The 23,517-nt window shown below is 41.3% G+C and overlaps 1 protein-coding gene across 8 annotated transcripts in view; it reads left to right on the top strand.

Moving 5' to 3' along the window:
• The window catches only part of GIT2 (GIT ArfGAP 2), a 133,559-nt gene extending 118,085 nt beyond the window's left edge, over positions 1–15,474 (top strand). For 7 of the 8 annotated variants that reach the window (XM_033954902.1, XM_033954894.1, XM_033954900.1 and 4 more), the window contains 2 exons: positions 8,010–8,073; positions 14,716–15,474. In XM_033954902.1, coding sequence (XP_033810793.1) covers positions 8,010–8,073; positions 14,716–14,928 — 277 coding nt within the window. In that variant the 3' untranslated portion in view covers positions 14,929–15,474. The remainder of the gene's footprint in view (positions 1–8,009; positions 8,074–14,715) is intronic. The other variant, XM_033954898.1, reaches the window with a different exon arrangement.
• Positions 15,475–23,517: the final 8,043 nt, after the last annotated feature.

Here is a 23,517-nt window from a genome sequence, read left to right as displayed (position 1 = left end):
CTGTAAATCCTCTGACCAGGTAGCTGCTAAAATCTCCAAATTAACTCCTGGTTGCAGGTCACGAAGTCCCACATGATGAAATCTTAAGGGAATCAGTTGTTGAGCAGACAAACTAAACATCTCAGAAAGTGTTTCTCGACAAGTCTCCGTTAAGTTGCACTTTGGTAATAATTGTACATAATGTCGAATTTGCCAATAAGCAAATAAGTCCACCTCCGGAAGGCCAAAAGTATGTTGCAATGAGCGAAAGGAGGCAAGGGTCCCTTCCTCCGTATACAATTGAAAAAGAGAGTGTAGTCCCTGGGATGCCCACCTCCAAAAAGGAGGGTTCGGCATACCTGGAACAAAATCACAATTACCCTGTATCGGCAAGTATGGAGAGATTACTGATGATAATTTTAAGCAACCACATACCCATTGCCATGTCCGCCTCGCAGGGGCAAATAAAGGATACTGTGCAGAGAGGCGGGGCAGCTACATGTAACAAGTCGCTAATATGATAAGGAACTAACACAGATAACTCCACCTGAGTGGCAGAGAAATAGGATGTACCTCTAAACCAGTCATTGATGTGTCTCATCTGACAAGCATATGCATACCAGTAGGACTTTTTATTCATGTGCTTCTGCATGTAATTTATTTTGAGTTTATAGAAATTAAAAGATTGCTTGTCTTAAGGTTGACGTGTTCTATCCCACTCCCCATTTGTTCTCTTACTGCAAGCTTCGATGACACCGTTGGACTACAGTGAGCTGTCTGGCTGCAAAGACATAGACATTCACTGTATCAAGTCTTCTGATTTGGCCACCAGCTAACATAGCCTCTGTCCCTCATGGTACTCTCTCTTTTTCACCACTGGCGGCAGCACATGTGTTGTTACTGGCAGAGACACCAAAGCCATGTAACGACTGCCTTACATATGTAGGTTTCTGCAGGGCCTCCATACCCACACATAGGTGCTATCAACCTCTGATTTGGCTAGTTCTGGGAGAGTTTTCCAGAGCTTATTCCATATTTGGAGTTTGTCTAGGTTGTCCCACATCATGTACGGCCTCTTCCATTTAATAATCCCTGTGCATAACCCATGGGTGGAGTAACATCAGTATCTTGACCCTGACTTTCCACTCTCCTTTTGGAGGCCCCTTTGAAATGCACAGTAGCACTCTCATGCTCCTAACTTGTGTTTTCCCACCTCAGTCTAAATCATGTGCAAAACTTAATATGTTATTTAATGCTCCATGGGGGAAAAAAAAATTAACTGGCAGTGAATATCCCTGAAACTTGTTATGGCCGAGTTGGCAAATCCTGATGGGCTGAGTGCAGGTACCAATGGGTTCTCTTACAAAGCCAGTGATCTGATCACAGTGCTTCAGGAACCTGACCTGGGTACCCACAGGAGCAACCAGAATTTCCTTTAAAACCTGGAAACCGACAGGCTTTGATAAAACACCATCGTACACAGTTGAATAAGATGGCAGGTCAAATTTGAGAGAGAGAAGTATGATTAACCGCTATGCCTTTACCCCCTTGCAATCTACCGTCTACCCCCATCCCAGCAGTGTCGCTGCAATTACTTTTGTGCCTGCCAAGTTGGCCTTTAAGGGGATAGTGATAGGAACACCAAAAAGGAGGGGAAAAACCTCAGGTAAATATAAACAGAAGGAATTGGCTTGTAGAGGTGAAAACAGGGATGTACTGGCTCAGAACTCCCCTCTTAAGAAAAAGATTTATCCTCAACCTAAAAATTGAGTTTGTGAAGGAAGATGCAACAAAGGATTTTCAATATGAACACGATCAGAAGAAACCCAAAATCCCTGAAGAAGAGTAGAAAATGGGGACCTCGTCGGTTACTTTATAAGCAACTCTACAGATGAGCATTGTGCTTTTATTTGTGGACATGATATTCTTAGGCAATTTTCAGCATTGTTTTTGCTACTTGTGGTGTGTTGATTCACAGGGATGGCATATTAATTCACTTACCAGTGGTATAGTGATTAGATTTATAACATTTATGATCACACATTGAAAGAGGTGCAACTCGATGTGTTTAATTGAAAAATTTTTAACAATCAAGTATAAACCACTACAGTGCAAAAAACAATTGTTACATAACTCTTTGAAACAATGCAATAAACACCTAGTTGACAAATTTATAAACGAAGCCCCCTCCGGGCAGACCAATCAATGTACGGCTTCCACTGGAATAGAAACCGACCCAGGGCGCAATATGATGTGAACCAGTAGTGACAGTGAAGCCAGTTTCCGGCACGGATTTGTCATTTATAAAGTGCTCATATGAAGATTTATTCACTGATAACTCTTCATATTTATACATATAGATTTATATGATACAATTGCAATAAATACTCTGAATCACCACACACACAAAGCATAAGGGAGCAGTATTTATTGTGGTTTATTCTATTTTCTCTCTTATTCCTGGTTTATTGTGAGGATTATATACTTCAGAAGAAGCAAATGGTTTCTCTGCTAGTTGCCAGTGATAATAGTAACACCATACTTATGCATTAAATGCATAATATTCTTCTGCAAACATCTGAGCTGCTTCAGTGGACCACCAAGGAGGCCCCTTCCACCCCCTTGCATATCTGCCAGCTCCACTACACTTTGAACTCACACCCACATTGTCGCATAGTAGATGGGGGTTACCTAATCCTTATCTGTGGTGCCAGTCTATTTCTGTGAGGATGGGAAAGAAGCTACCTGTTCCTTAAAGCTGTGGTTTTCAACCCAGTCCTCAGGGACCACCTGGCAAGTTGTATTTTCAAGATAGTTATAATGATTATATCTGATACTTGCATGCCAAGGAGGAAGTGCATGCTAATAATCTCATGCATATTCATTTTGGCTATCCTAATAACCTGACTGGAAAGTTGGTCTTTGACTCGATTGAAAACCACTGCCTTAAAGCAGTGTTTTTTGACCCAGTCCTTGGGTCACATCCACCCAGTCAAGTTTTCAAGATATTCACAATCGGTAGGCATGAGAGATTTGCATACCAAGGAGATAATCCATGCACATCTCAGGCATATGCATTGTAGATATCCTGAAAACCTGATTGGCATTAAAAGTCATTTGCAAGCTCAGCTTCCTCACCAAGCAGTTGTTGTTGAGGTAGCCCCTCCTCCTCACCCTCCGCCACCAAAGAAACTGAAACTAAAAGCACCAAAACCCTTCCTGCTTCAAAAGGATTCCAAAACAGGGCAGGAAGGCTTAACACATTTCTGTATTAATGTGCATCACAGTGCACCAGCTGCAAATGTTGCATTGTCAACATAAGTGGCCACAAAAAAAATCCAAGAAGCGATCAAGCCATATCCAACACACATCTCAGAAACACTTCCTTCCTCTCGTTCAGAAGTTTCAGGAAGGTCATTATTACCTAATACGTTCCATTTGTGATGCTTATGATACTTCCTCTTGTGCAATGCATGAGTCATAGAAGGAAGAATAGCATGGCTTAGAGCATCGGGCTCTGATAAAGCCTACATGATTGCCTTGCAGATGCTCCACATCTCGGACAGCTTTTATGATGAAAAGACGAAAGCAAAACTATTAGCTCAATAGCCAACCAAATGTCTACTTCGGTAATATCCATCTCGGTATCTCCAGCTGTTGTACACAACAGGAGTTTGTAGGGAACTTGGCGATCTGTCGAGATAGGAGAGGTGATTTGTGTCTTGTTTCATTTCTGCAAATCAGCAGCCACAAATGTAGCCTACACAGCAATATGTATTGAAGCCAAGACAGCAGGAAGTAAAAGCTAAAAACTGGCTTTTGCATGGGAGCTTGAGTACAGTAGGCTGATTTAACAGTTTACTGGTTGGAGGATGTCTTCAATTCTCTATGAGGCCATAACATTATGGGTCAGGGATACAGGCTATATTTTACAAGATCCCTTCCACCCTCACCCCCCCCCCTATAAATCCACATTTGCAACAGTTGGGGGGGGCACACTCCTTCCGGTGAACTTTGAGGGTGGGGGGATCTTCTGGCAGGAAGGGTTGGGCACCCTCCTGCCAGCTAACTTCGGGGGGTGGGGGGTTCTGGCAGGAGGGGTTGGATACCCTACTGCCGGCTAACATTGGGGGGTGTCTCCTGGCAGGAGGGGTTGGGCACCCTGTTGGAGATTGTCAGGGGCGGGTGTGGGGGAAGGGTCTTCCAGGCAAGAGGAATTGGGCATCCTGCCTCATTTGTTCGGGGCGATAAGTATAGCAGCCACATCTACTTACAATACATTGTAAGTATCTCCCACTCTACTAGGAAGATGTGTACAGCCGCCTAGGTTTGCCTAAGGTGACTTCTGGGGCAAACAGTGCCCATGTCTAGCCTTAGGCAAACCTAGACAGCCATGCAGGCCTCCCTAGGCTCCCAGAGGCACTTCCAATGTAGGTGGCCTGTCTGAGGAGCCTTTTTTTTTTTTTTTTTTTTTTTTTTTAGAAAACGTGCGTCCCGATTGGCTGGTTATTCAGCTGTAGGACGCTTACAGCTGCCTACAATCGGGATGCCGTTTGCAGAATTTGGGCCTTAGTGCGTGCTAAATCAGTTAACGTGCCTTAGTAAAAGGACCCCTATATATGTCCTTGATAGGTAAACCATGTTTCATTCATATTTATTGTGGGAGATTCTGGAAACCTGACTGGCTGGGATTCCCCTGCCCTAAAAAGAAGAGATGAGGGTTACAAGTTTATTAAAAATTTGATATCCCGCCAAATCAGGTTTGAAGGTGGTTTACATATTTAAACCAAAAGGAGGTTCATAAAGTTATAAAAATAGACAAATAAACGCAGTACAAATAAACACAAGTCGTGGACTAAACAGGAACAAAAGGAAAAGGGAAGAACCACAATATTTAGATAGTAAAGAAGGGGAGGGAAGAACGAAAGGGCAGGGAGACTTGAGGCCGGCATGGGTGCCGGTAAAATGTAAGGGCAGCATCCTTAAAAGGATAATCATAAGTCAAAGGCGTCTTCGAATCGGAATGTTTTCAAATTTGAATAGGAATGAGAGTTGCATACAAATAAAATAGTGGAATTCTTTGCCATTGGAATTGTGTAGTGAACTCTCATGTTAAACTTAGAAGTCTGTTAAAAACTTATCTTTTCAGATTACCATATCCTTTGAATGCTCTTTTTCCATTACAGGAGATTTAGTATCATACTGGTAAGAACACTGATGGGAGAGATCTGCAGTTGCTGCTTTTATAATTATATTTTAAGTTTTTATAATTCGGGGGGGGGGGTGTTTTAAATTTTAATTAGAAAATTACTCTGTAATTAATTTTTACTTTCCTATTGATGGAGTTCTTTTTGTTTTGTACTATGAACATAAGAACAAGATTTGCCGCTGCTGGGTAAGACCAGTGGTCCATCGTGCCCAGCAGTCCGCTCATATGGCAGCCCTTAGGTCAAAGACCAGTGCCCTACTTGAATCTAGCCTTACCTGCGTACGTTCTGGTCCAGCAGGAACTTGTCTAACCTTGTCTTGAATCCCTGGAGGGTGTTTTCCCCTACAACAGCCTCCAGAAGAGCGTTCCAGATTTCTACCACTCTCTGGGTGAAGAAGAACTTCATTTCGTTTTACAGATTCTTTTCCCTTCTAACTTTAGTGAGTGCCCTCTCATTCTCTTTACCTTGGAGAGGGTGAACAACCTGTCTCTCTCTACTAAGTCAATTCCCTTCAATATCTTGAATGTTTTGATCATGTCCCCTCTCTGTCTCCTCTTTTCAGGGGAGAAGAGGCCCAGTTTCTCTAGCTTCTCATTGTACGGCAACTCCCCCAGTCCTTTAACCATTTCTGTCACTCTTCCCTGGACCCTTTCAAGTAGTACTATGTCCTTTTTCATGTACGGCGACCAATGTTGGATGCAGTATTCCAGGTGGGGGGAGTACCATGGCCCAGTACAATGGCATGATAACCTTTTCAGATCTGTTCGTGATCCACTTCTTAATCATTCCTAGCATTCTGTTTGCCCTTTTTGCTGCCGCCACACATTACATAGATGGTTTAATTGACTTGTCTACAAGTACTCCTGGGGGGCTCTCTCCGAGTATAGCATCAGACATCCTGTATTCATGCATATGATTTTTGTTACTGACATGCAGTAAGTTTGTCAAACAAGATCTTCCTTTGCTGAAGCCATGCTGGCTGGTCCTCATCAGTTTGTGTCCGTCAAGGTGATTGATGATGTGGTCCTTTATCAGCGCCTCTACCATCTTTCCCGGTACTGAAATCAGACTCACTGGTCTGATGATTTATCAAACAGCGGTCTATAAATACTAAACATAGTGTTTGCAAGTCTTTTATATGCAGTAAGTACATATGTTCTTTTAGTTCTGAAGATCATCTTTATATCTACAAAGCATCATCTGTCACAGGGGTGGGTAACCATGGTCCTTAAGAACCAAAACCCAGTCGGGTTTTCAAGATTTCCACAATAAATGTGCACGAGATCTATTTGCATACAGTGGAAGCAGTATGTATAATCCAAATAGATCTTGTGCATATTCATTGTGAAAATCGGACTGGGTTGGGGCCCTTGAGAATCGTGGTTGCCGATACCTGGTCAATCGTGTATGTTGGGTACTGCATGCCAAATTATTTCATTGATCACTTCATTTTGACTGACAGAAAATTAACACTGCACAAGCTTACTACATTTGCATTTCCTTTAGTTAAAGGTTGCTTCTATAAGAGTTTGATTTTTAAAAGAATTTTAGCCTATCAGGTTGCATTATGGGAAAGGAATTTTGGTAAACTAATACAGGATTCTAGTTCTTTTAAAATTGTCGTGCTCCCCACTTTCCTATGGGCTTTATGTCTGTCAAGTATTGTCTAGTTCAGGGGTGGACACCTCCAGTCCTCAAGGGCCAGAATCCAGTTGGGTTTTCAGGATTTCCTCCATGAATATGCATGAGATCTATTTGCATGTACTGCTTTCAATACACATTCTTTGGGGAAATCCTGAAAACCCAACTGGATTCTGGCCCTTGAGGACCGGAGTTGCCCATCCCTGGTCTAGTTGGTACTTATCTGTTGAATGCCTCCCCCCCTTTTTTTTTAAATTGTAAAATGCTTAGAATTTATGATTTCTCTACAAATATAGCCAAAATATACACTTTCTTACGGCTATGAAGCCACCTTGTATATAATTTTAGAATTTTTTTTAGAATTTTTTAAATTTTTTAAATTTTTTTTAAATTTTTTAACCCGACCCTCAGTGACACCACTCAGGACTCAAACTTCTCATTGTCCTGAGCTTTATGTGTCTGCTCGTCATCGGGTCATTTATTATTTATTTTTTTTCATAGAGCTTTCTGCTTTATGCTCTATGAAAAAAAAAAAAAAAAAAAAATGACACGATGACGAGCAGACACATAAAGCTCAGGACAATGAGAAGTTTGAGTCCTGAGTGGTGCCACTGAGGGTCGGGTTAAAAAATTTAAAAAATTCTAAAAAAATTTCTAAAATTATATACAAGGTGGCTTATAAGAAGAGAAAAGGCTAAGTGAGCAAAATCATTTGAAAAGTGGATAATCTACTGTATATAAGGGTGGCTGGATGAAGTTAATGATAAGATGAGGTGCTCTAGGCATGCTGAGTAGAAGAAATAACATCTTAGCATGGATTGGAATATCCCGGATCATATTTGCACATTGATTTTTTTTTTTTTTTTTGTAAATTATTGCTAGAAAGATACTGACTTGAGCATCCAAATTTAGATGCCACGTTTCCCTTTTCAAAAGACAAATCTTCCCTTTAAGGACATATTGCAGTCAGCAAGAGTGCAATTAATGGAGAAAAAAATAAGGTTCATATGAGTAACAAAATGGTATTCTGCATTGTGCAAGACACTGAGTTTGTAACACCATTTTTGCAAATTAATAAACTAATCTTGTTTTGCTGGTGAATAAAATGTGCATGGTTAGCTTGCTCTGTGATTGAAAAATCTTTGACTGCCTTTGAGTAATTCGATCATTTTCTTGCAGCTATATACCATGCTCAGAAAGAATACATGTGGCAGTAACAGAGATGGCAGCTCTCTTCCCAAAAGTAAGTCCTTCCAAACTTGATTGTAGCTTGTCAAGCCTGTAGTACAGGGGTGCCCAATACGTCAATCGCGATCGACCGGTCGATCGGGAAGGCAACGCGAGTCGATCGTGGAGCCCATCCCGGGCTCCGTGATCGACTCGTGTTGCTGTCCCGATTGATCGACCGGCCGTCCGATCAGCCTTCCTCTCCCCGAAGTCCCCCCATCGCCGCCCCAAGCTCTCCCTGCAGAAGCCTCGCTGACAAGCGTTCCGCTCCCCAATGTCAGTTCTGACGCCTACGCTCTTTCCGTTTTTACCATGCACCTCAATTTCACGGGACCGCAGGACTCCATCAAAGGTGCTGCCACCGCTGCTACGCCCACATGAACAAATGCTGTGCGTGGGCCGCCAGGGTGGGCCACGGGCTCATGCGCCAACCAGCTGCGACCCGACTCCGTTATGTGCCTGTGGGGAAGATGGCACCGTGCGCAGCCATTGGTGAAAGTTCCATCAGCTGTAAAATAGTACTTCTCTTGGAAACGAAGGCTTTAAAAACAGTAAAGACAATAATCCATGACTTCATCAGTTTTTCACAGAAGACAAAAGCGAAGCACTTCCTTTTATCAGGCAAAACTACCAGTCCATAGAGCTGCAGAGGTGTTAACAATTTGGTCTCCAGATTTGCTGAGGATTTCCTGAAGCAATTAAGAGCCTTATTGGACCAATATGCTATTTCATTCCCTATTTGACCATACGCAAGATTGTGTTTTTTTAGTTATAGATGGAAAAAACTCTTATTTTGTAATGTGTATTCTATTTTGAATGGTATGTAGGATTTTTAATTGAGAATGCAGTTCTGGGCCAAGGAGTGACTCCCAATTGTATTATCCCACCCACTTTCCTGAATTTATTGTTGTTCTTCCCTTTTTCCCTCCTATTCATGTCTATGTCAGATTTGTTTTTAATGTACAATTATTAATAGATTGTGTAAGCCACCTAGAATGATTCCCAATGGGTGTGGTAGTAAATAAATGATAAACTTGAAGAAAAAAAAAGAAAGAAAGAAGGGAAACAGAAAGAAAGAAAGGGGGCATGGAGAGAGAGAAAGAAAGAAAGGGAGGCAGGGAGACAGAAAGAAAGAAGGGGGCAGGGAGAAAGAAAGAAAAAGTTGTGGGAGAGAATGAGGTCTGGAGGAGAGGAAGCATACAGAAGGCTGAAAGAAGGAAAGAAACATTGGATGCACAGTCAGAAGAAGAAAGTGCAACCAGATAATAAAGGTAGGAAAAATGATTTTATTTTCAATTTAGTGATCAAAATGTGTCCATTTTGAGAATTTATGTCTGCTGTCTATATTTTGCACTATGCCCCCCTTTTACTAAACCGCAATAGCGGTTTTTAGCGCAGGGAGCCCATGAGCATCAAGAGCAGCGCAGGGCATTCAGCGCAGCTCCCTGCGCTAAAAACCGCTATCACAGTTTAGTAAAAATGGAGGGAATATATTTGTCTATTTTTTTGTATAGTTGTTACTGAGGTGACATTGCATAAAGTCAGCTGCCTTGACCTCTTTGAAAACCCGCGGAATATAAATGATAGTTAACATTTTCTCTGCGTACAGTGTGCTTTGTGTTTTTTTTTTAATTTTATTGTTGGTAGATCATTTTGGCTTGGTCATTTTAAAAGTAGCTCACAAGTTTCAAGTTTATTAAGATTTTGATTTACACGCAATATCAAATATTTTCAATGTGTATTACAAAAATTAAAATTTAGGGAAATAAATAAATTATTTAAACAATAGAAATAAAAACATATCCATAGACAGTAAAGAGTACATAAGGATTACTAGGATAAAATTACATTTGTTAATAAAAAAATAAAAATAAAAAAAATTTTTTAGGGAGGAACAACATCAGGAAAGGTATGGATAGGGGAAGAAAAGGGAAAAAAAAGGAAAAGATTATCTCATTTAAGAATCAAATGCATCTCTATAAAGGTAAATTTTTAAGTTCTTTTTAAATTTTTCTAGAGAGGTTTCAGCACGTAGAAAGATAGGAAGTTTGTTCCAGAGCTGAGGTCCAAAAATAGAAAAAGTTGTATTTCTTCTAGTGCCTATTATTTTTAGCGTTGGAATGGTTATTAAATATTGTTCTGCTGACCGAAGAGATCTGGCAGGGGAATAAGGTATTAAGTACCGATAACGTAGCACGGAGATTTTTTCAATTGCAAAACGAACTTGTTCTTGAATTTCTTAGAGCTATTAACCTATGACAGAATTCAATTAGTTGGACGGGGTCTCCTGAAGTAGACACCGAAACGGGGCCGCGTCGGGACCCTGATAAGTATTTTTTGAAACTTATTTATATGAATGCTGAATATTCCAGTGCCTACCTGAATGCAAAATTTACCTGTTTTTTGAAAGCTTTTGGAATGCTTATTGCATCATCTTTAAGATATATATACAGCTGAACCTTTTATACCTTTGAGCTGGACTCGTTTGTTACATATTATGAAGCAATGATTGGAAGATAAACTCTTTTTCTAAGAGGGGGTTACTTCTCCCTCTTCAGAGTTTTATATCTCTGAGCTAAATTTTTGTACAACGGGTCCTCCTCCGGGGTTGTGATACTGTTACTGAGTCAGTCTGTTTTGTTTATTGATATAATGTATTGCAATAGTCTAGCCCAAAAAGTGTGGGCACCCCTGCTGTAGTAGGTCTGGATGAGAAAGATGTTTGTTTCCCATGCCTGGCTTCTGTTCATCGGTCCTGGAAAGGGCTAATAAGTCTGTTAACTGTGCAGTGTTCAAGCCTTGGAGAAGAAGGGATACAAGCGAAACCTACAGTATGTGTGAGTATAGTATACCCCTGCGAATTCACAGTTCACGATTCGCAGACTCAGTCATTTGCGGTATTTTCTGACCGCCTCTTCCGGTCAGAAAATACCACAAATGTCTGACCAATGGAAAAGCTCTCTTACCAGTTCTGCACAGCCAGCCTTCCCTTCCCCAATCTGAGGTCTTCCCTCACTTCAGCATTCGCCTGAGTTCTCGGAAGGGGCCGGCACGCGTGAGCTCAGGGATTCTGACTGCAGTGAGCGCAGGACAGGAGGAGGAGAGATAGTGCCGATTGCAATACTCTTCTGATAGTTGCGGTTTTTCAACATTTGCGGTCACTCCACGAACGTAACCCCCGCAAATTTCGGGGAAGTACTGTACATTATGAAGAGAGAGCAAAAGTACAAGGAATTAAAAATTAAAATCCCAGAGAAGGCTCGTGGCACCTTCTAGTTGAGCTTTGAAGCCCAAAGGGGCAGAAGGGAACTGCTGGAAATTCTAATCAAATCAGGATTTCTTAATTGCACTTCTCCAGAATAGGTTCAAGACGATTTACAAGATAAGAGGCCCATTCAACATCATGGGAAAAAGTTGCATCACATAGAAGTAGAAGGTAGAACTGTCATAAGAGGGAGAGAGTTACAAAAATAATAATAATAATAATTTGTGGAAGAGGGCTACATTGTTGTGAGAGGGAAAGCAGTTACAATACATTAAATAGGAGGGCTAAGTAACAACATAGGGAAAAGTTACATCAAATGGAAGTAGGGGAGGAAGAGCTCCTTCAATAGGGAGAAGTCTCTGAGTTTGGGTGAGGGAGGCTACATTGTTGCAAGAACTCCAGTAATAGGGAGAAGTCTCTGAGTTTGGGTGAGGGAGGCTACATTGTTGCAAGAACTCCAGTAATAGGGAGATGTCTCTGAGTTTGGGTGAGGGAGGCTACATTGTTGCAAGAACTCCTGTAATAGGGAGAAGTTTCAGAGTACGGTCGAGGGAGGCTACATTGTTGCAAGAACTCCTGTAATAGAGAGAAGTCTCAGAGTACGGTCGAGGGAGGCTACATTGTTGCAAAAATTCCTGTAATAGGGAGAAGTTTCAGAGTACGGTTGAGGGAGGTTACATTGTTGCAAGAACTCCAGTAATAGGGAGATGTCTCTGAGTTTGGGTGAGGGAGGCTACATTGTTGTAACAACTCCTGTAATAGGGAGAAGTCTCAGAGGACGGTCGAGGGAGGTTACATTGTTGCAAGAACTCCTGTAATAGGGAGAAGTTTCAGAGTACGGTTGAGGGAGGCTACATTGTTGCAAGAACTCCTGTAAAAGGGAGAAGTCTCAGAGGACGGTTGAGGGAGGTTACATTGTTGCAAGAACTCCTGTAATAGGGAGAAGTCTCAGAGGACGGTTGAGGGAGGTTACATTGTTGCAAGAACTCCTGTAATAGGGAGAAGTTTCAGAGTACGGTTGAGGGAGGCTACATTGTTGCAAGAACTCCAGTAATAGGGAGATGTCTCTGAGTTTGGGTGAGGGAGGCTACATTGTTGCAAGAACTCCTGTAATAGGGAGATGTCTCTGAGTTTGGGTGAGGGAGGCTACATTGTTGCAAGAACTCCAGTAATAGGGAGAAGTCTCTGAGTTTGGGCGAGGGAGGCTACATTGTTGCAAGAACTCCAGTAATAGGGAGATGTCTCTGAGTTTGGGTGAGGGAGGCTACATTGTTGCAAGAACTCCAGTAATAGGGAGATGTCTCTGAGTTTGGGTGAGGGAGGCTACATTGTTGCAAGAACTCCTGTAATAGGGAGAAGTCTCAGAGTATGGGCGAGGGAGGCTACATTGTTGCAAGAACTCCTGTAATAGGGAGAAGTTTCAGAGTACGGTTGAGGGAGGCTACATTGTTGCAAGAACTCCTGTAATAGAGAGAAGTCTCAGAGTACGGTCGAGGGAGGCTACATTGTTGCAAAAATTCCTGTAATAGGGAGAAGTTTCAGAGTACGGTTGAGGGAGGTTACATTGTTGCAAGAACTCCTGTAATAGGGAGAAGTCTCAGAGGACGGTTGAGGGAGGTTACATTGTTGCAAGAACTCCTGTAATAGGGAGAAGTCTCAGAGGACGGTTGAGGGAGGCTACATTGTTGCAAGAACTCCAGTAATAGGGAGATGTCTCTGAGTTTGGGTGAGGGAGGCTACATTGTTGCAAGAACTCCAGTAATAGGGAGATGTCTCTGAGTTTGGGTGAGGGAGGCTACATTGTTGCAAGAACTCCAGTAATAGGGAGATGTCTCTGAGTTTGGGTGAGGGAGGCTACATTGTTGCAAGAACTCCTGTAATAGGGAGAAGTCTCAGAGTATGGGCGAGGGAGGCTACATTGTTGCAAGAACTCCTGTAATAGGGAGAAGTTTCAGAGTACGGTTGAGGGAGGCTACATTGTTGCAAGAACTCCTGTAATAGAGAGAAGTCTCAGAGTACGGTCGAGGGAGGCTACATTGTTGCAAAAATTCCTGTAATAGGGAGAAGTTTCAGAGTACGGTTGAGGGAGGTTACATTGTTGCAAGAACTCCTGTAATAGGGAGAAGTCTCAGAGGACGGTTGAGGGAGGTTACATTGTTGCAAGAACTCCTGTAATAGGGAGAAGTCTCAGAGGACGGTTGAGGGAGGTTACATTGTTGCAAGAACTCCTGTAATAGGGAGAAGTCTCAGAGGACGGTCGAGGGAGGCTACATTGTTGCAAGAACTCCTGTAATAGGGAGAAGTCTCAGAGGACGGTCGAGGGAAGCTACATTGTTGTAACAACTCCTGTAATAGGGAGAAGTCTCAGAGGACGGTCGAGGGAGGTTACATTGTTGCAAGAACTCCTGTAATAGGGAGAAGTCTCAGAGGACGGTTGAGGGAGGTTACATTGTTGCAAGAACTCCTGTAATAGGGAGAAGTCTCAGAGGACGGTTGAGGGAGGCTACATTGTTGCAAGAACTCCTGTAATAGGGAGAAGTCTCAGAGGATGGTCGAGGGAAGCTACATTGTTGTAACAACTCCTGTAATAGGGAGAAGTCTCAGAGGACGGTCGAGGGAGGTTACATTGTTGCAAGAACTCCTGTAATAGGGAGAAGTCTCAGAGGACGGTTGAGGGAGGCTACATTGTTGCAAGAACTCCTGTAATAGGGAGAAGTCTCAGAGGACGGTCGAGGGAAGCTACATTGTTGTAACAACTCCTGTAATAGGGAGAAGTCTCAGAGGACGGTCGAGGGAGGTTACATTGTTGCAAGAACTCCTGTAATAGGGAGAAGTCTCAGAGGACGGTTGAGGGAGGTTACATTGTTGCAAGAACTCCTGTAATAGGGAGAAGTCTCAGAGGACGGTTGAGGGAGGCTACATTGTTGCAAGAACTCCTGTAATAGGGAGAAGTCTCAGAGGATGGTCGAGGGAAGCTACATTGTTGTAACAACTCCTGTAATAGGGAGAAGTCTCAGAGGACGGTCGAGGGAGGTTACATTGTTGCAAGAACTCCTGTAATAGGGAGAAGTCTCAGAGGACGGTTGAGGGAGGTTACATTGTTGCAAGAACTCCTGTAATAGGGAGAAGTTTCAGAGTACGGTTGAGGGAGGCTACATTGTTGCAAGAACTCCTGTAATAGGGAGAAGTCTCAGAGGACGGTCGAGGGAGGCTACATTGATTATATTTGTTTCTGTTTTTGCCTTTATGAATGTTTTATTGTTACCCACATAGATCTTTGAGCTATGCATAATATAGGTATGTGCAACAAGTGATGTCCTAGAAATGATCATTTCAGTAGGTGAGCAAAATGCACTTATTAATATTTGGCGTACTTTCTCCCTATCTTTCAAGAAACCCAGGTCTGAGATGGTGAGGACATCGCTACGGCTGCTGACATCTAGTGCCCATCGACTCCAGTCCGAATGCAAGAAAACAATTCCTGTGGAATCTAGTGCTATGACTGACATACAGCTGGTTACACAGCAGGTTATTCAGTGTGCCTACGACATTGCCAAGGCTGCCAAACAACTGGTTACTATAACAACCAAAGAAAACAACAATTGAATCCGATTCTGTTTTATAGAGAGGTTTTTTTTTAAGTGAGGAAGGTCAAACTGAAACCCCCAAATTCAAGGTGTGTTGTTTGTTTTTTTACAAAAGTGTAAAATAGCTGGTTACATTTGTTTTTTTAACCCCGTATTATTTTTGCATGTTTTCTTAAAGCAATTTTACAGCAGTTAGCTTAATGTACTGCCTTATTTTGTACTTTAAATCTGACGGCATGGATGCTGAATTGTAATTGATCATAAGCACATATTTGCCGGCGTTGTGTACGTCCAGGAACCATTGCTCTCTGTGTGCTCCAAGTGTTTCATTGGTTCTAAACGATTGAATCGTTAAACAGTGTTCTCTCCCTGTGGCCTGGGGAGCCTAATTTTATTTTTGCTCCTGCCCCTATATCACGTATTGTTTGAAACTGAAGCATTATTATAAGTTCAGAACTATGCAAGGGTGTTAGGCCATTGTAGGGCAAAAGGCTGGAATTGTTACTCCCACCAAGATTTTGATAAAACACAACAATCGTGATCAAACACCTCCCCACCCAGAAAATTCCTCTAAAAATGCATTACAAGACATCATAGTCTTTAAATACCGAACTTTGTTTAACGCATACATACATAATGGGAGCATCTTCCAAAAGTCATTAACAGTGGAATCTGGAGTGGACAGGCCACGTGCCCCCCACATCCCACTTCACTTGCTCTTTGTAACACCATTCTCCCTTAACATAGTCATAAATTACCACACAACTTAATATGCATCCTGAGAACACTGACCTAGTGCACACTTATTCATTATCCCTGCAATGTTCATTTTTACCCCTTTAATTCATTATACTGGTTTCTTCTGACTGAGATCGATGGCGTAACACATTGCCATATTAATAGGGTAAATAAAAGGGATCCTTCTCCTTTCAAGCCCTACTGCCACTGGCTGGGGCCAATGAACATTTGCTTTGCTGTTGCAGTATTACTCCTGGGAGTATGCTTTGTAATGCAGAATTTGTAGAGAATTTCCCAGGTTGGCAGGATATAGAACTGTTTCTGAAAACCAGAATGTGATGTACGCAGTGCCAAAGTCCTGCGCTGTTCTCGTAAGACTTTAAGAACAGCGTAGAATTTCAGCTTCCCACGTGGCTGACTTTCAGAGAGCGACCGAGCAAGAGGATTGAGGAGGATTGCACCAGTCTGGGAGGGGGCTGGAGAGGTAATGCTGAAGATAACAAGCTGGAAAAGGTGTGGGGTCGAGAAATGAGAAGGGATCATGCTATGTGGTGAGGGGGATTGGATTTAATATACTGTCATTCTGTGGTACAGTCAAAGTGGTTTACATATTGCATACAGGTATTTATTTTGTACCAGAGGCGATGAGTGTTTAACTGACCTATTTTTTTTTTTTTTTTTTTTAGTATTTATATACCACTTATAGCCTAAGTGGTTTGCATTTAGGTACTCAAGTATTTTTCCCTATCTGTCCCAGTGGGCTCACACTCTTTCTAATGTACCTGGGACAATGGGGGGATTAAGTGACTTGCCCAGGGTCACAAGGAGCAATTGAGGGAATTTGAACCCACAACCTCAGGGTGCTGAGGCTGTAGCTCTAACCACTGCACCACACCCTCCCACACAGTAACAGGAAGCTGCAGTGGGAATCGGGCCCTATTCCCCTGCTAACCATTAGGCTATGAAGCATAAGCAGGACAAAATGAGATGGGTAAAGGTAAGTGGAGAGGGGAATGAGTTGGATAAGTACAGTGGTTGGGGGAAATGGGGTAAAGGGACATACGTTTGGATGAGATAAACTGAGATAGTGTTGAAGGGGTGGTAAGCTGAAAAAGGGGGACTTTGCATTTGTTTAGGAGAATGTTGCCTTATGAGTGGGGCTTTTGATGTCGTAGAGTTTTCATTTGGCGATCTGTAAGCACTGCAATGTTGCCACAAGTATTGACAGCTGCTGGAAGTTAACACTGCCTGTAGCTCGGTAATCCCTTTGAGATTCTTGCTAAATTTAAATCACCAAAAACCAGAAGCCTTTGCTCTGGTGTGCTCTTATCGGGGGGGAAATCTGTATAAAGAATCTTGAAAATGTTGCATTGTGGCATGAGAATGACTTGTGTGTTGAAGTTTAGATTGATCACTACTTAAGAGAGTGATTATATTGTATTTTGATTAAAATTATTGACCTTTAAAATACTGTGTAGAATTCTCCCAGGAGAATTTCTACTTCTCACCTTACGGCAGAGCTGTAGGCGATCCGTGTTTCCACGTGTTTTCAGTGGTTTAATTTTTCTGCATGTTCGACGGGGATTTGGGGAGGGTTTTTCTTTTCATCCTCTGCTCCCCACCTTCACTTCCTCTGTCCATCTCCCCGAAAACATACGCTGTTGCTTTGGTGGATAGGGGTGCCACTCTTGCCGACAAAGTCCCGTTTCCTTCTCCAGGCCTGACTGTACCACCTCTTCAGTCCCAATGCATGGGAGTTTCAGTGTTGCCAACTATCAGTGCTGAAATTAAAATCAAATGCCAACAAAAAATGTCATGTGTGAGCGAGTCTGTGTCTTTTGCTGGGAGCTAGTTCCTTTGGGAAGATCATCTCGCTGTGTATTATTACAACCTTATGTTACATTAATCAGCCATGTAATGTGTTTCCTGTGGTATTTTTATTTTTACATTAAACACTTAGGAAGGTAATTTGCCAAATGTAGCTACTTTCCATTCTAAGTCATCTTAACTGATAATCTGACAAACTGAAAATTACCAAAGAATATAAAGTTAGGGCTTCTTTTACGAAGGTGCGTTAGGGCCTTAACGCGTGGAATAGCGCGTGCTAAAATGCCGTGCGCGCTAGCCGCTACCTCCTCCTCTTGAGCAGGCGGTAGTTTTTCAGCTAACGTGGGCTAAAAATGCTAGTGCACCTTTGTAAAAGGAGCCCATAGACCCAGAGGAAACAATATCCACAGACCAGGGCTGCCCAAGTCCGGTCCTCGAGATCTACTGTCAGGCCAGGTTTTCTAGATATCCACAATGAACATGCACGAGAGAGATTTGCATACCAAGAAAGCAGTGCAGGCAAATCTCTCTCATGCATATTCATTGTGGATATCCAGAAAACTTGGCCTGTCAGTAGATCTCGAGGACCGGACTTGGGCAGCCTTGGTCTAGACCTTAAATTGCAAAATGTTCTTTATTACAAATGTGGATTATACAGTATTCAAGCCTTTTTTCTCTCTCCGATGAAAAAGTTGTGTGTTTTTCAGCAATTGTTCTGGGAGAGAGAGGTTTTGCAAAAACATTGCATAGGAAACCATTTGTATTTATCTCATGGCCACTCTGTTGTACTTATGATTTTAACCTTTTTATTTGTACATTATTTGTTGTAAAATTGTACAACTATGTATTGTTATTGTCTGTTACTTATGCAATAAATGGAGATTAAATGATTTGTAACTTATTTAATACCTTGTCTTTGAAATTATGTGTGTGTGTGTGAAAGTGATCATTTGGGAAGCAGGAACTATTTTTATTTTTAACCTTTTAAAACACTAAAACAAGAGGGGTTTCTATGAAATAACCTGTAGAATCTGTTCCTGGAGATTGTGGCAAGATGAGTAACAAAAGGGTTGAACTGCAGTTTGGGCAACTTGGAAAGATCCATTAAATTTCAATAAATTAGGCAAACTGAAATCACTTATCCCTGTAAATGAGCTATGAGGAACTGATCATTTTTGGAACCTGCTCTCTACTATGCAAGAGCATGCTAGGTTTCAGGGAACACACACAAAAATTAACAAATGTGCTGTGTAATTTACTGCCAACACAACTCCAATGGAATGACTTGAACGAACATAAATTATTACCAGAATGGTCTGTTACCATACAGTTGACAAGCAAGAGCAAAAGTGGAAATGTCCAATCAGAATGGTGCACAAAAAGTGTCTTTCAACTCATCTGATAAATCCAAATGTCTTTATTCATCCAAAGTAACTCAATGACTCGACATGATCATGTTTTGGCCACCCGGCCTGCATCAGGAGTCTTAGGAGTCTTTGGGGATCAATTGGATAAATATGCTCTAAAACACAACGATCAAACCGTTGCTCCGAATCTTGTGAAGCTACAAACCAACACGACCTTGCAGTGCATGTCGAGTCATTGAGTTACTTTGTATGAATGAGTTATTTTGGATGAATAAAGACATTTGGATTTATCAGATGAGTTGAAAGACACTTTTTGTGCACCATTCTGCTTGGACATTTCCACTTTTGCTCTTGCTTGTTTGATTTTTGTGGATTTGTTTCCCCCTGTTTTAGTGTACCATACAGTTGACTCCACCTAAGTGCACATCGGTTAAGCGCACACTTCGGTTATCCGCAGCCTACCACCACGGTCCTGGTTTTTTTTTTTTCTACATTAAAGTCAATTCCAGATATTTGCAATTCAGATAAGCACACAATCCACATTAAGCGCACACTCCATGGAGACCTGGTCCGAAGGGCATGCACTTAAGCGGAGTCGACTGTACTTCTGTCTTTCCAAATAGCAGCTAACTCTGTCAAGTCCTATCTCACTGTTTGGTCTTTCCAAAAATACTAGGACTAGGGGGCATGTGATGAAGCTACTAAGTAGTAGATGAAAAACAAACCAGAGAAAATATTTCTTCACACAACATGTAATTAAACTTTGAAATTTGTTGCCGGAGAATGTGGTGAAATCAGCTTAGCAGGATTTAAAATAAGGTTTAGATAATTTCCTCAAGGAGAAGTCCATAGGCCATTATTGAGATGGCTCGGGGAAATTCACTGCTTATTCCTAGGATAAGCAGCATAGAATCTGTTTTGCTACTTGGGATCTAGCTAAGTACTTGGGACCTGGGTTGGCCACTGTTGGAAACAAGATACTGGGCTTGATGGACCTTCAGTCTGTCCCAGGATGGCAGTTCTTATGTTTATCCTTCAGTGGTTCCATTGACGACAAATCTCTGGTTAATGACATTTGTGACCACCTCTGGGAAAAAGTGACTAAAGTCACCCAGAAAAAAAAAATTCTGTTAAAGCAAAAAATTCATAAGACAACAGTCCACACCACATCAAGTTTCAAGTTTATTGACTTTTAATATACCGACCATCAACAAGTATCTGGCCGGTTTACAATAAAAATTTAAAAAAAAGAAGATAAATATATATATAAAAAAATAATGAAAAGTGCACACCAAAGACATTAACTAGACAGACTTGAATGTGAGGGAAAGTAGGAAGGATGGCTCGGGGAAATTCACTGCTTATTCCTAGGATAAGCAGCATAGAATCTGTTTTGCTACTTGGGATCTAGCTAAGTACTTGGGACCTGGGTTGGCCACTGTTGGAAACAAGATACTGGGCTTGATGGACCTTCAGTCTGTCCCAGGATGGCAGTTCTTATGTTTATCCTTCAGTGGTTCCATTGACGACAAATCTCTGGTTAATGACATTTGTGACCACCTCTGGGAAAAGGTGACTAAAGTCACCCAGAAAAAAAAAATTCATAAGACAACAGTCCACACCACATCAAGTTTCAAGTTTATTGACTTTTAATATACCGACCATCAACAAGTATCTGGCCGGTTTACAATAAAAATTTAAAAAAAAGAAGATAAATATATATATAAAAAAATAATGAAAAGTGCACACCAAAGACATTAACTAGACAGACTTGAATGTGAGGGAGAGTAGGAAGGATGGGGGGAAAGTTACATGTTGAAAGAAGAAAGGAGAAAGAGGGAAGAGGTTAAAACAAATAGAGTGGGATCGCTTTATAAAAGCGGTTGGTTGAATCTGAAAAGAAGAAAAAAGACGAAGAATGAAAGAAAGGGGAGAAAAAGAAGAAAGAAGAAAAAAAAATAATTAAAAAAAAAAATATATATATATATATACATAGTAACATAGTAGATGACGGCAGATAAAGACCCGAATGGTCCATCCAGTCTGCCCAACCTGATTCAATTTAATTTTTTTTTTAATTTTTTTTATTTCTGGGCGAGAATATATATATATATATATATATATATATATATATATAAGAGAGAAAATCTAAACACAGGAAAAGGCATCGCTAAATAAGAAAGTATTCAGGCTTATCTTAAATTTATCAAGTTGAAGTTCAGATCGGAGTGGCTGTGGCAGAGCATTCCACAAAGTTGGAGCTACTACTGCAAAGTTTATTTTCCTAGTGTAGAAGAAATCTTTTATAGAAGGAATTGACAAGAGTTTCTGATCGGCTGACCTCAGTAGACCTATTGAGCGTTGAGGAATGAGGAGCTTGTCTAGATATGAAGGCAGGTGAGAGAGTCTGATTTTAAAAGTGAGCAGAATGGTTTTATAAGTGATACGGTGTGTAATGGGAAGCCAGTGTGCTTCCTTCAAAAGAGGGGTAACATGGTCAAATTTACCAGTTTTATAGATGAGTTTTATTGCTGTGTTTTGAATTAATTGTAAGCGTCGAATTTCTTTTTGAGGAAGTCCGTTATAAAGAGAGTTACAATAATCGAGGTGAGAGATGACTAGAGAATGAATTAGAATTTTGATAGCATCTGTTTCTAGAATCGAAGTTAGAGAACGGATATGGTGAAGTTTGAAGAAGCAAATTTTAGCAACCAAGCTGATGTGATCGTGGAAAGTGAGATCTTTATCGATAGTGATTCCTAGTAATTTTATTTTTGATTCTATTTTTATAGGAATGGATTTGATGGAAATTTTACCTGGTAGAGTCTCACTGTTGTTGATTGGGAGTAGGAGACCACAGGATTTGTCAATATTGAGGGAGAGTTTGTTTGTGTAAAGCCAGTCGTTGATTGTATCCAGTTTATTGTTAATAATGTTTATTTCTGAAATGTTTGAGCTGTTGATAGGGTGAAGGAGTTGTATGTCATCTGCATAAGCGAAGATCTTGAATCCGATAGACTGTGCTAGGGTGAGAAGGGGGGATAGAAAGATATTGAATAATAGAGGAGATAAAATAGAGCCTTGCGGGACACCATAGGTTTGTGAAATGGAAGTGGAAGTTTCATTCTTTACATGAACTTTAAAACAGCGTTCATTAAAGTATGAAACAAACCATGAAAGAGCCTGGCCTGTGACGCCGCAATCTTTAAGTCGATTGAGGAGGAGAGGATGGTCAATGGTGTCGAAGGCAGCAGATAGGTCAAGAGAGACAAGGAGAACAGATTTTTGATGATCATGATAGTAGTGTATAGTAGAGACTAGACCTAGTAGTGAGAGTTCAGTAGAATGTGAAGAGTGAAAACCAGTTTGACATGGATGTAAGGCATGGGTATTGTCGATGGATTCACTACTTAGTCACCTTTTCCCACAGACGGTCAATTATGCAAGCCAATTTCTGAGTTTATTTTCCATGGTATTGCAGGCCACAATAAAATTGAATGTAAGACACAGGTTCTTCACCCCTGTTTTAATAGAATCTACTGTATATTTCTTTACAGTACCAGTATATTTCTTTAAAAAAATCACAAGGATAAGAGAAGATGAAATATGAAGAACCAATGATGGGGGAACTGGGTTACAATCAAGTATTCATGTGTGTAACAGGGCACAAGATAGGAAGGGATAAACAGTATTATAAGCTCCTGGGATTCTCATCTCTGAATACCAGAAGCTGAGCCAGCCAGCGAAAAAAAGCCTAGCTAACACTGTAATGCTTTAGGTTATTAACAAGACCTTTAACCCACCATATCATAAGGATCTGAGTGTCATCGTCGACAATATGATGAAACCTTCCACCCAATGTGCGGTGGCCAAAAAAGCAAATAGGATGCTAGGAATTATTTAAAAAGGGATGGTTAACAAGGCTAGGAATGTCATAATGCCCCTGTATCGCTCCATGATGCGACCTCATCTGGAGTATTGCATTTAATTCTGGTCTCCTTATCTCAAGAAAGATATAGTGGTGCTAGAAAAGGTTCAACGCAGAGCAACCAAGATGGTAAAGGTGATGGAACTCCACTCATATGAGGAAAGACTTAAAACAGTTAGGGCTCTTCAGCTTGGAAAAGAGACAGCTGAGGGGAGATATGATTAAAGTCTACAAAATCCTTAGTGGAGTAGAACGGGTACAAGTGGATTGATTTTTCACTCCGTCAAAAATGACAAAGACTAGGGGACACTCGATGAAGTTACAGGAAAATACTTTTTAAAACCAATAGGAGGAAATATTTTTTCACTCAGAGAATAGTTAAGCTCTGGAACGCGTTGCCAGAGGTTGTGGTAATAGTGGATAGCGTAGTTGGTTTTAAGAAAGGTTTGGACAAGTTCCTCGAGGAAAAGTCCATAGTCTGTTATTGAGAAGGACACAGGGGAAGCCACTGCTTGCCCTGTATTGGTAGCATGGAATATTGCTACACCTGGATTGGCCACCTTGGTAACGGGCTACTGGGCTTGATGGACCATTGGTGTGACCCAATGAAGCTGTTCTTATGTTCATGGCCATGGATTTAAATTTCTTATATGAGGCTTCTAAATCTGAGATCTTCCAGAGAACAGGAGATACAAACATATATTACAGACTGACTCTTTTAATCTGATTTTGCTTTTTTTCTCATTTG

The sequence above is a fragment of the Geotrypetes seraphini genome, chromosome 8, assembly GCF_902459505.1.
Source record: "Geotrypetes seraphini chromosome 8, aGeoSer1.1, whole genome shotgun sequence".
Classification (NCBI taxonomy): Eukaryota; Metazoa; Chordata; class Amphibia; order Gymnophiona; family Dermophiidae; genus Geotrypetes; species Geotrypetes seraphini.
The sequence above is the reverse complement of the archived record's forward strand: the minus strand, read 5'-3'. Positions and strand labels throughout refer to the sequence as shown.